Source organism: Fusarium tjaetaba (assembly GCF_013396195.1).
Source record: "Fusarium tjaetaba strain NRRL 66243 chromosome Unknown NRRL66243_c0000113, whole genome shotgun sequence".
NCBI classification, from domain to species: domain Eukaryota; kingdom Fungi; phylum Ascomycota; class Sordariomycetes; order Hypocreales; family Nectriaceae; genus Fusarium; species Fusarium tjaetaba.
The window spans coordinates 63186-75419 of record NW_023501309.1 but is presented as its reverse complement, the minus strand read 5'-3'; the positions used below and the strand labels follow the sequence as shown (position 1 = coordinate 75419).

General features: G+C 50.9%; 4 protein-coding genes across 4 annotated transcripts; 1 reads left to right on the top strand and 3 right to left on the bottom strand.

The window, feature by feature from the left end:
• Positions 1–828: 828 nt before the first annotated feature.
• Positions 829–4125, bottom strand: FTJAE_5883 (large-conductance mechanosensitive channel protein; the record flags this gene model as incomplete). The annotated part of the gene is made up of 1 exon (XM_037352438.1): positions 829–4125. The coding sequence occupies one exon, from the start codon at positions 4123–4125 to the stop codon at positions 829–831; it is 3297 nt and encodes a 1098-aa protein (XP_037206938.1).
• Positions 4126–7480: 3355 nt separating this feature from the next.
• On the top strand, positions 7481–8325 carry FTJAE_5882 (ribonuclease T2 family; the record flags this gene model as incomplete). Its single annotated transcript, XM_037352437.1, has 2 exons — positions 7481–7703; positions 7757–8325. 2 exons carry the CDS (start codon positions 7481–7483, stop codon positions 8323–8325), a joined length of 792 nt encoding a protein of 263 aa, XP_037206937.1.
• A 122-nt stretch (positions 8326–8447) lies between these two features.
• FTJAE_5881 (MNN2-type II membrane) lies at positions 8448–10046 on the bottom strand (the record flags this gene model as incomplete). The annotated part of the gene is made up of 1 exon (XM_037352436.1): positions 8448–10046. The coding sequence occupies one exon, from the start codon at positions 10044–10046 to the stop codon at positions 8448–8450; it is 1599 nt and encodes a 532-aa protein (XP_037206936.1).
• Positions 10047–10885: 839 nt separating this feature from the next.
• On the bottom strand, positions 10886–12061 carry FTJAE_5880 (uncharacterized protein; the record flags this gene model as incomplete). The annotated part of the gene is made up of 1 exon (XM_037352435.1): positions 10886–12061. The coding sequence occupies one exon, from the start codon at positions 12059–12061 to the stop codon at positions 10886–10888; it is 1176 nt and encodes a 391-aa protein (XP_037206935.1).
• Positions 12062–12234: the final 173 nt, after the last annotated feature.

The window sequence follows — 12234 nt, the reverse complement described above, 5'->3', positions numbered from 1 at the left end:
AACGGATTGGGCGGCTTAAGCGTTTGGGAAATACACGAAAAAAGGCGTTACGGTGGTGACTTCAATCTTTTAACTAATTCCATAAAATTATTAATTTCCACGACGTCGCTGCAGCATCGTTGGGTATTCTATGACATTTCCCCTCCCTCATAGGTGCACCTTGGCTTGGGTATGATCCGGTTTACGTAGCTTCATGGTAATTATCTGAATGCTAGGTGATACTGCATAACTGTTGGGTGTAAAAATTTACGAGGCTGGCATGCGGTGTCACTGAGACATATTTCTGACTGCGCTGTTTCGGTTGTGTAACATATTTGTCGGCAAGATGATCGACTGTCAACCGGGTCCCGATTCAGCATGGATATTGGCTGAGATATACATACAACGCGATCAGGCCTCGCCCCCAAGAATGTTTGATTCACTCTTTAGCCAGTTAAACAGTCAAGCTAATCTGTGTAAATTCTGGGCCGATAGATAGCGATGATCTAGTTCGTAGGCCTTAGCGACCTGACAATAGACAACGTAAGAACAAGAAAGTCTTGGACAGATAGGCATTATCGTTCAAATAGAAGTAGCCCACAAGGATCAATCAACTTGTTGAACAACTTTACAAGTCGCAAAACTTTACAGGTCCCAAAAGGCTATCATAAAAACACTAAAGAGCTATGGGCGAAGAGACTGTTCAGCAGTCCAAGGCAAAGATGTCAAGTGCAAGCAGTCACAAGAGTCAAAAGGTGAAAGGATCTCGAAGAATAAAAAGAAACTTTTCAAGTCATATGAATTACGTTCTATCTGTTAAAAGCCAAAGGGCTTTCGGTATTAAGCTATTTACATGACAAAGGCAAGGGCCATAGGAAGTGCGAGGAGCATAGATCCAGCACTGACGAGAGAAGCTCCAGCAACAACGGGAACTTGGTCAGTGGGGGAGGGCTTGCCTCCAGTGATGGTTCCGTTTGAGGGAACGTTGTAGGTAGGCTGGGCACCAGGGCCAGCGTTACCGGGGGCCTGAGGGTTGGCAGGCTGCTCAGAGCCCTCAGTGGGTGAGGCACCAGAGTCGGTGGCAGTAGCCGGGACTCGGGTGAGGGTGGTGAAGGCACCGGGCTGCTGGGTACCGGTAGGCTGAGGAGCCTGGCCAGTGTGTCCCTGGATGATGGTGACAGTGGGAGCAGCAGGGGCATGGATAGTGGTAGGAGCAACGAAGGTGCTGGTGACGAACTTGGTGCAAGGAACGATGGTGGTGACGTCCTGGGTGATGGTGACAAGGTCGATGGTGGTCTTAGCAGCATCGGGAGGAGAGGTAGGAGCGGGAGCAGAGCCGCTGTTACCGTTGTCAGAACCCTCACCAGGCTTGGAGTCACCACCCTGGTTGGAACCGTTGCCACCCTCGACGGGAGTCTCAGGGACAGCAGTGGCAGTGGCAGTGGCAGGGCAGACAGTGGTGCGCTCGATGACAGTCTGGGTGACGATCTTCTGTGTGTAAGAAGCAGGGCAGTTGATGACAGAGGCAGCACAAGAGGTGATGGTGTAGACGTGAGTCTCGCGGATGGTGCTGGTGATCATGCCAGAAGCGTCGGGAGCGGCAGTGACAGCAGGGGCAGAGGTCTCCTCAGCATCAGATCCAGAGCCAGTGGTGACAGCAGGCTTGTCGGAGTCGGCGGATCCGGTACTGGCAGGGAGGCTGCCAGACTCAGCGGGAACGTTGCCAGCAGAAGTAGCACCAGAGTGGCCACCAGCGGGAGCAGAGGGAAGGTTGTAGTCAGAGCCACCAGTAGCAGAAGGGGAGTTACCAGGAACGACAGTAGTGTAGCCCTCGGAACCGGAAACGACAGTTGTGAAACCCTCAGAGCCAGAGACGACAGTGGTGAAGCCAGCAGATCCGGAGACAACGGTAGTGTAGTCACCCTCAGAGCCGGACAGAACAGTGGTGTAACCCTCGGAGCCAGACACAACGGTAGTGAAACCAGTAGAGCCAGAGATGTAAGTGGTGAAGCCCTCGGAACCAGAAACAGTGACAGTGGCACCGGCGGTGTGAGTACCGAAGATGGCAGTGACATCGCCGCCAGCAGGGATGGTGTGTGTGGGAACGCCCTCAGGACCAGTGGGGATGGCACCAGAGACAGTGAGATCGCCAGAAGCAGAGCCAGCAGGAACCTCAACGGAATCAGTAGCAACAGGCAGCTCAGCAGAGCCGGTCACATCACCAGAGGCAGTAACAGCGGGAGCCTCGTATGAAGCAGAGTCGGAGGGGATCTCAGCACCAGTGGTAGCAACGGGGAGAGAGTCGGAGCCAGTGAGATCACCAGAAGCACCAGGGATGTCGACAGAGGCAGAAACATCAGGGACGCCGATGGAGCCAGAGAACTCAACAGAGTGGGTAACGCCAGCGGGAATGGTGATGTCGGCAGAAGCGCCACCAGTAGCAGTGATAGCACCGGAAGCAGAGATGGTAGGACCGCCGATGAAGCCACCCTTCTTGAAGTGACCGATGAAGCTGCCGCAAGTACCGCGGGTCTTCTGGGAGAAGGTAGACTTGATACCCTTGGCGAGGCCGACAGAGAGGTTGGGGATGAGACCGAAGAGACCGCCGCTGAAGTCGAACTTCTTGTCGATGGCGAGACCAAGGTTGCAGCCAAACTCACCAGTGACGTCAATACCAGCGCTGGCACCGGCACCGCCGCCAATGGTAGCAGTGTAGTCGAAGAGAGAGAACCAGACACCGGCGCCAAAGCCAACATCAGCACCAGCCTTGCCACCGAGACCGAGAACAGGGATCTCGAGACCGCCGCCAATGCTGAGCTCAGAACGAAGACGGAGACCAAGCTGAAGATCGATACCAGCACCGAGCTCGACATCGGCACCGACGCCAACGGGGAGAGCCTTGGTGACGAGACCCTCGAGAGAAGCGTGGATGACCTCCTTGGTGAGAAGAGAGATGTCGACATAGGCAGACTCGGGGAACTTGACATAGACACCAGCAGAGAGATCAATAGCCTTGCCACAGCCGACAACGAGATCGATAGCGATGGCAGCCTCAATAGCAGCCTTCAGCTCAGCGTCAAGACCGGGAATAGCAATACCAAGCTTGGGGGCAGTGAAGAGTTCGACGGACTGGTGGACGGCAGCGGAAGCAGAGAGATCGATCTCGATGTAAGCAGAGATGCCACCGAGACCAACACGAACGTTGGGAGTAGTAAGGAAGTCAGCACCGCAAGCGAAGCCGATGTCACCAGTGATCTGGCAGCTGGGGAGGTTCAGGCCCAGGTTGACAGCGGGAGTAGTCGAGGTCTCGGGAGCACAGATGCCCTGAAAGAGGATGTGATCCTTCCAAGCGTTGCCGATGCTGCAGGATGTACCAGTGTGCCAGTCAGCACCACCGCCGGCGTTCCACTCGATACCACCACCGAGGAGACCGCCGAGGCCGAGGCCAGCACCGAGACCAGCGCCAGCTCCGATCTTACCTCCAACACCGCCGCCAATCTTACCGCCAGCGCCACCCTTGATATCGCCCTCAAGGTGACCACCAGCGCTGCCACCAGCGCCAGCTCCAGCACCGGCACCAGCTCCTCCGCCAATCTTGCCACCAGCACCTCCTCCAATGTGACCGGAAGCACCACCGCCGATTTCACCTCCAACCTTTCCACCAGCACCTCCTCCGATCTTACCGCCAACCTCACCACCGATCTCACCACCAACCTTGCCGCCAGCACTTCCGCCAGCACCAGCTCCAGCTCCAGCTCCAGCTCCTGCGCCAGCACCAGCGCCGGCACCTCCACCAATCTCGCCGCCGACCTCACCACCGATTTCACCGCCGATCTTGCCACCAGCGCCAGCACCGACCTTTCCGCCGGCACCAGCACCAGCTCCGGCTCCAGCTCCGGCCTCACCTCCGATATGACCGGAAGCTCCACCACTGAGGCTACCGCCGAGGTGGCCACCAGCACCGGCTCCTGCACCAGCACCTGCACCAGCGCTACCACCGGCTCCGACTCCGAGATGGGCGTCAGCACCACCTGAGATCTCGCCGCCAGCAGAGCCTGATGCTCCACCACCGAGGAAAGTAGGAGTTGCTTCGCCCAGCGAAGCAAGAGCTCCCAGGGCAGGGATGAGTCCAGCAGAGAAACGCATGGCGTTAAACGAGTGTTGGAATGATGATAATAAAAAATAAAGATTTGTAGTAGTTGTTTGAGCTTGTAAAGCGAGAGTGGTTGATAGTAGTAGCGAGTGACTGAGAGAAACTCTGAAACGAAAGTAATAAGGAAATCAAAAAGAAAAGAGAGATAATAGGAAAAAAGCAGATAGAACGACTGTTGATGCTGGAAAGAAACTCGACATTGAAGCCGGCGATGAGCTTCCTTTTAAGCTGAGTTGAGCTCTCACGACGAGAGTCATGAGTGACAGGAAGTTGAGCACTGATGCTGGTCAGCACGACAGAGCTCGTTCTCGGTCAACTCGGATCCAGGGGTTTGAGCCATGACCTAGTGTCAATCCGATCGCCGCTCAGACGTTTCATGAGGGTTCTACCGTAGGTTGGTGGTGACGGTGAAGGGCTTTGACGTTTGTTTGTTTCTTCCAAATTTAGCCGGCAGGGTTCGAGTCAGTTGGGATGGATGTGAGCGAAGACATTACTGCAGTGTTGAAATTTGTATGCATGATAACGAGATTGCATATCACATGTCGTTTGTCTGGTCTCAGTGAGCACTGGATTAACTGATCGGCTAGATGTTGCCGCGTTGTTTGGCTATTGCTCGTCTCGATCTGTTATGAACATCATTGACCAGCATCTTCAGCTAACGCATAAGGCAAAAAACGGCCGAGAATCAAGACCAGGATACAAGCTCGTATACCGTAGTAGGAAAAGCGCTATGCCAAAGCGTAGAGTCAAGGCGCAAATCCACGATATTCTCGGAATAGTTAGTTTCAGTTTTTGTTCCAGAAAGATTCGTTTCAGGTGATTTCTTCTATAGATAGTGAGTTGAGTTGGTCGAGGACCCCATCCGCAATCTTAAATGCATTTAGCTGAGGACGCCACCACTTGAACAAAACACCAATGCCGGATCGACGAAAAGTGGACTCTCCCCGGCCGATCCGTCTCGTTTTGATTGCTCCCTCGGCAGCATTTCCCAGAAGAGGTTGAAACAGTAATCAGTGGGTAGCTTGTAGTGCGCAGTGGGCATCAAACGGCCCGCAGCCACAGAAGAGCTCTGGAGCTATCAGGCAGAGCTGCTGAGCGATCACATCATGGCAGGGATGGCATTTGCGTTTTCACCTGAGATGGTAAAACAAACTATGGATGATGGGTGACGAGAATAGAAAGTTTGGCGAAAGGGATGCCCGATTGGTCTTGATGGTTTCTCAATCGAGAAGAAGAAGCCCAAGGATGCTACTCCATCAAGATCAAATGCTACCCTACAGTCATGCATTTATGTGTTTATTGTTGATGACAATGCCATTGCGGCGGAAGAAGAACGGCATTGTAGATTATGCGATAGACGTCACTGAGATTCAGATGACAGGTGAACTCTATTATTCCATCTATGATGCTTGATGCGTACTTCATTCACCGTCCGACCAATTGTCTCCGTTGATTGTTAGGTGCATCTCCAAAAGTCATGATAATGGGACCATGATCCGCTATTGCCGACAAGCGAAGACAGCGACTCATTCATGATCTGATATTAAATTTCTGGTGGGGCACGGCACGAAGTTCACCCTTGAAGCGAGCTCATCATTTAACGTATCCGTACACGGCCCTATGAAACTTCAGCCCTGGAGGGTTGGTCTTCGCAACTGGGTACCTGAAAAGGGATGGAGGATTCTTGGGGATGATCGGAGAATTTCTCACGGCTGTGGCGGGGTTTCGGATTTCGGCCAGCTCTGCCCCTGAGCTGAACACGACTTATCTTATCTGAATTGCCAAGGCCGAGAAGAACGAACGGAAAAATGTTTGATGCTGAGCTTGAACCCATGACCTTGGCGTTGTTTACTGGAGACATGAGAAACTCAAAGCGGGAGGCTGGAAAGATGGCTTCAGTCTCTGCACACTGCTTTCAGCATCACGTTCCTTCAATGGCCTGCTTGAGACGAGGCATCTGATCTGACAGCCATCAATAAACCTTCATCCCAACGAGATAAACTTTAAAAATAACTTGTGCATAGACACAGTTATCGACGACATCAATGCGCAATGCGAAATGCAAATGCCGATCTTCAACACAAGGCAGATGCCAACAAGGGACGATGCGGCTGTGCAAATATTTAGAGTGTTTGAGGTTGATGAAGTTCCCTACACCAACGAGCCAAAAATATCACTTAGACTCAAATAACCCTCAGGACCACTGATCAGCGATAATTGCTTTTTTCCTTTTCCATTTATAACTTGGCGTCGGATGATTATGCCGCTCATGCGGTTGCTGATGCGGTTGCTGTCACCAACCTTGTGCTTGGAGAAATTCGATGGCGGTTTTGCTGACAAGTGAGGGCAGTGACAAACGATAAGATAAGGTCATAGCGGAATGAACGCCGTCGATGGTCGCACTAATGGCGGATGAATTTACTCCGTCGACTTGCAAGTTAATCTGCGGTACTGTCCGTGATAGCGGCAACCTCCGACACCGATTGCTTCACTTTGTCCATCCGATAACCAGACGGACAAAAGTGATAGCGGCCCAAATGGCCAACCAGTAAATTGCCCTCGTGAGGGGCCAGTGATTCACCATTATTTTGTCGCGCAAACCTGAGCCAGTCTGTGCAATTTGACCTTCTGAAACTGGCCCGATCTGTCAGCCGCATTCCCGCAGATCGGTTATCGACCTGCCCGACCATCCGACCATCAATTAAGCAGTCATCCAGCCATCTCTGTGATAGTCTGCACAATGAGTTGAGTTTGGATGCTCGGTAACCTTTATAGGCAAGTACAAAAAGATGGCTAATTCCGCGTTCCCAATTGAATACCGTTAACCGTTGACGGATAAATCGGCATTTGACCTACCAGGATCCATCCATCTCTCCCCTCAAGCTCGACCAGTTCTCATCAACAATACAACACGACTCGTCCTCTCAGTTCAATTGGTAAAACCTGACAAGATCATACAAAGTACAAAACATTCATGCTACAAGTCCTTTCAAACGGCATTGGTTGACATCTGCAACATGTTTCTCGCTACAGGTTCCTTTGTCGCCGATCAACACCCAGCGATGGGCCAACTCGCCTCCTCATTGGCTGCGACAAAAGGTCCTGGTAATAATCTGGCATACAATGCACGTGGGGTTCTTTGACGATACAGATCGCTGCTTATCAGCGTTACCACCTTGTCTGCTCCGTACACAACTGCTTCATCTGTCGACTTTGTCCGACACTAGAGAGGATAAATATTTCACTTGCCTCCCACGTGCATCTCGTAGTGGATTATAAGTATCGCTTGTATTTTCTCGTAAACACTATTCGCTTTTTTGTCGGTCAACCTTAATTATAAGCTTCAAAATGTCGTTCATCAAGGCTCTCATTCCTCTTGCGCTTTACCTTGCTGGAGCGCAGGCCAAGTCTTGCTCTGCTGGTGGTAAGCCTACTGCTGAGTTTTGCTCAAAAGATCTTCCTCTGTCGTGTCACAACACTACCGCCGTTGAAGACACTTGCTGCTTCATTCCGGCTGGTCAGCTTCTTCAGACTCAATTCTGGGACAGCGACCCTGTAGCTGGACCTAAAGGTACATTCAACCAACAACTCAGCATCTCAGTTTTCTAAACTAACCAATACCAGACTCATGGACCATTCACGGTCTCTGGCCTGACTACTGCGACGGCACATATCCTCAGTTCTGCGACAAGTCCCGCGAGTACACCAACATCAAGGACCTCGTAACCAAGTTCCTCGGCAAAAAGACCGTGTCCTACATGGACAAGTACTGGGTCAGCCAAGACGGCAATGACGAATCTCTCTGGGAGCACGAGTTCAACAAGCACGGCACATGCATCAGCACCCTTGAGCCAAGCTGCTACACCAACTACGAGACCGGCGCTGAAGTCGCTGATTACGTCAAGAAGACAATCTCACTTTTCAAGACTCTTCCTACGTACAAGTGGCTCGCTGAGGCTGGAATCAAGCCTTCCAAGACAAAGACCTACACCGCTGACGAGATTGTGGATGCTTTGGCGGAACACCATGGTGCACGTGTCACCATCGGCTGCTCTAATGGCTCTTTGAGTGAGGTTTGGTACCATTTCAACGTCAAGGGCTCGCTGCAGGATGGCCAGTTTGTGTCTACTGAGCCTGATGGAAGCAAGAGCTCTTGCCCGGACACCGGTATCAAGTATGCCCCCAAGAAGTAAGCGACAAGCAACTCTTTGGGCCCTGTAAAATGAGTATGAATATGTATTCTGAATAGGCTATGATGACAATGAAAATAAATCTATATTATTATTAGGGCCGCGTGAACGTTGTCTCATCCTATCTAAAACGTTGCATCGTAATACTTTCGTATCTTGTCGCATTCCTCCAACAACTCTCGGGCACAGTTAGCCTTGATGGCCTCCTCCCATATGGCCTTTTCAAGATCATATCCAGCCACGTTCTTGACCTTGTCCACATCATCTCCGAAAAGTCGCGATAGAGTCCCGTCAGGACGCTCGGGTACTAGGCCTTCCAGTACCTGACTCGGATGCCTAGTGTCGAATTTGACTCTGTTGAGATGGGCAAACATTGTACTCGTAATGTTGACTTCCTCCTCGGCTATCCTTAGCTTTCCTTTCCTTTTCCTTGTAGACACGTTTGTTTGGTTTCGACCTTTTTGTGTTTGGAGCTTCCAGTCTTGCTCAGGATCAGCCTGCCAGATCCCGCTTCCCCAGTTGATTTCGTTGGCGGTAATCATCGAGGCTGGCTTTGTGACCTGCCAGTAGGGGTTGCCCAGGACCAATGCGCTCTGCATGAAAGTCTCCTTGTCGCCTGAACCCCAAGCACCCTGCGAATGAAGTTGATAGTAGAACTGTGGCCCGTAAAAGTTGTAGTATGCGGCGAGCAGTAGACTGTCTGCATGTCTCGCTTTGTTGTACAGCATAACGCCTGACTCTGAACTTCTGGAGTCGAGAGTAACATTGGGAGCCTTGGCCCCGGCAATCTTGTAGAAGAGTGGCGATATAGTTGGCAGCCAAAAGTCGGGCCAGGTCACAAGCCCACGGCTTTTATACGGTTCCACAGTCAGGAGATGATCAGGATTTCGGATAGGAAAGGCATCGGAGTCAAGGAATAAGATGTCCTGAAAGCTGGAGAAGATGATCGACAAAGGTTTGTACTGATACTTTTCAATCTTTGGTTGCTGAATTGATGTCGTATTAGGCAATTTCAAGAAATCGTCCATATTCAAGCATTGTACCTGTAGACTGGAAAGTGTATTGTTGCACACTTCGTGCTCAGCTTCGGTCGCGGAGTCGAGAAAGAGCTGAACTGGTAGACGTGATCCAACGTGTCGTAGCATCCGTATGGCTGTCCCTGCTACGCCAAATGCTGAGCCTTTGGCAGTGATGACAACGCCTTTGGTGTTGCGATTGAACGGCACTTTGGGGGCCAAGAGCCGAAGACTTTGCACAAACTTTGCATGATTATCTTTTAATGATTCGACCTCGTCATCAGATACCTCTAGCCAATCCGTGTGAATCTGCGCCTTTGAGCCATAAGGATCAAATTTGTCTCGCGATAGAGAATTGGGCGGTTTGATCTTATCACCATGAGGTTCCGCTGCGTAGAATTCAGTAACAAGGTTCTCCCAGAATTTGGTCGTCTGCTCAGTCGGCCCAGTAAATTGAGGTCCGTTCGCAGAGATAAGGTTTGGATTTGGCAGGGTTGAAGAGTCAGATTGAGTTTGGTTAGTTTGGGTGAGGCTCGGCGAAGAGACTCTTTTGTAAGCGACAGAGAGATCTGCCCAGAATTCCCAAAGGGTGAGGGCGCATATGAAACAGACGAAAACGCCAAGAATTTTGACGAGACGATGGCGCGCGGTTACGACGCTGATCCATTTCCCGCTTTTGGAGGCGTCATCGCGCCAAGATCGAAGCATCACGATGGTTTGATAGACTGACTTCGACTCTGACTCAGATTAGATGGTGTTGATTTTTGGAACACGAATTGAAGTTTTGACTGATATCAGTGAAAAAAGCGAGTGAATATAGGCTCGAGACCAGCGCGATATCGTTATTCGCTGCAGTCAATTATCGAGTATCGTCGAAATTGGAGCTTGTCGAATTTTCTAGTGGCGTTGAACACTTGTCGTTGCGCATGGTCATCTCGTGTCAAAATTCCCCCTCTCTTGCGTCGGATGATGTTCGAGAATGGCCCAGAAGTAGGTTCGTAAGGTTTGAGACGTATTTTGAGGGTTTGTCGCAAACTCTGTAGGAGATCAAACGGTCATAGAGCAACAGCTCAAGAGAATCATGTGATATGAACCATGGTATTTACTTCAAAACAAAACAGATGAAAAACGATGAACAGAAGGTAGATGAGAGACGTGAAACGCTGCTGACAGTCAGACCAGATCAAAATAAAATGAAAGGAGCTTTTGACTGTGCAGGCAGAGATCGTAAGCTTTCACGTGATTTATACGGAGCAGAACAGAGCAGAGCATTACGCAATGCTGCCGCGTTTCCCGATACGTGCCACAATCCGATGTCTCGCAGTGGGATAGGGACAGGGACACCCGACTGCTTGTTGTTAGTGTCACATTCTATTTATATGCATATATTTTGATTGTCTCTATTTATTGCCCTCTATTCGTATCTAAAGCTTTATTAAACATTGTCTCGCTCTTGAAGCGAGAGACACCTTATTCTGACGTCATGATGTAACTCGCTCGTAAAACGAAACAAAACATAACATAAAACCCCGCACTCAATTAACTTTTCAGACAATTGGGGTCGTCTCCTCGTCGATATTGATCCCAAAACCCTGAGCTGCCATGGAGTAACTCTGATGAACAGCGTCACTAGCATAGACCCTCATCTCCTTCTCATAAGCTGCTGTGACGCCTGGACTGTACCCGCCAGCTTCACGCAGCAATCGTCCAAGCAGCGCTGAATCACGAACAGCTGTGTTGGCGCCAATTCCGCCCGCAGGAGTCATCGAGTGAGCTGCATCGCCAATGACAGTCACACGAGGCTCATTCTTCCACTCAGGTACACCCGACGGGGTCGAGCAGGTGATTTTCCAGAACGCAGCTTCACTCTCGTCCATGTTGTCAATTAAAGATTTGAACTTTGGGTCCCAGTCTTTGGCAATTGACTTTGCAATGTCGGCAGCGACTTTTCCGACAATCGCGTAGTTGTCGTTCGGCGCGCGAATAACACCTGGTGCTCCGCCCATGGTCCAGCCAAAGCTCACGTCTGGGTTGTTCATATCTCCGGAGCGAACGTTTGTTATGAGAAAGGCGTGACCGTCGGGACGTGTATCGTCTCGTAGTCGGAAGACTCCCTCGCCAAGCTGCTTGAAGGCTGTTGTTGGTGCTTGGCCGTGAATACCCCTCGCGCCAGTGTCGTACACTTTCAACTTCCCGCCTGAGACTTGTCTTGCAACTTTGGAGTAGATGCCTTCACCGCCGACGAGCATAGATCCTTCGATGGACTTTGTTCCGTCGGAGAAGATGGCGCGAACACCATCGTCGGTTAATTCGTAGCCTGTGACATTCTTGCCCCATTCAATATAGTCTTCGCAACCCTCTGCGAAAATTCTTCTCATATCACCTCTAGCAATACCGACGATCTTTCCATCTCGTGATGAGAGAATCTCTGCGACGACGTGTTCAGTTTGCTCTCCAGTGACTGCATCGAATGATCGGAATCCACCACCGCCCGTCTTTCCGCAGGCTTCCCAGAAATGCTGCCACGTCTTCTCATCGAGAACAGACTGAATAGCATCTAGACCCTCCGCCGAGAGACGGAGCCTGTACCCTTGAGCGCGAAAGATAAAAGATGCATCGCGCTCAAAAATCTTGAACGGGATCTTGGAAAGCTTGAGAGATTGCGCCAGTAGCAATGAAGCGAGGCCAGAGCCAGAGATGAGGATGGGTTTCGTGACTGACATGTTGTGCTGTTGATGATCTGAGGTTCACAGCGGGCTTGGCTACCTTGGAATGCAAAGTCTAGATAAATACCCGCTCGAGTGCCATCGTTCTTGGCTGCGGGCGTCTGTGGCATCCATATCTGGGGCTGACAAACATCGTGGAGTCTACCGCGCGCTATGGTGCAATTCTGAGA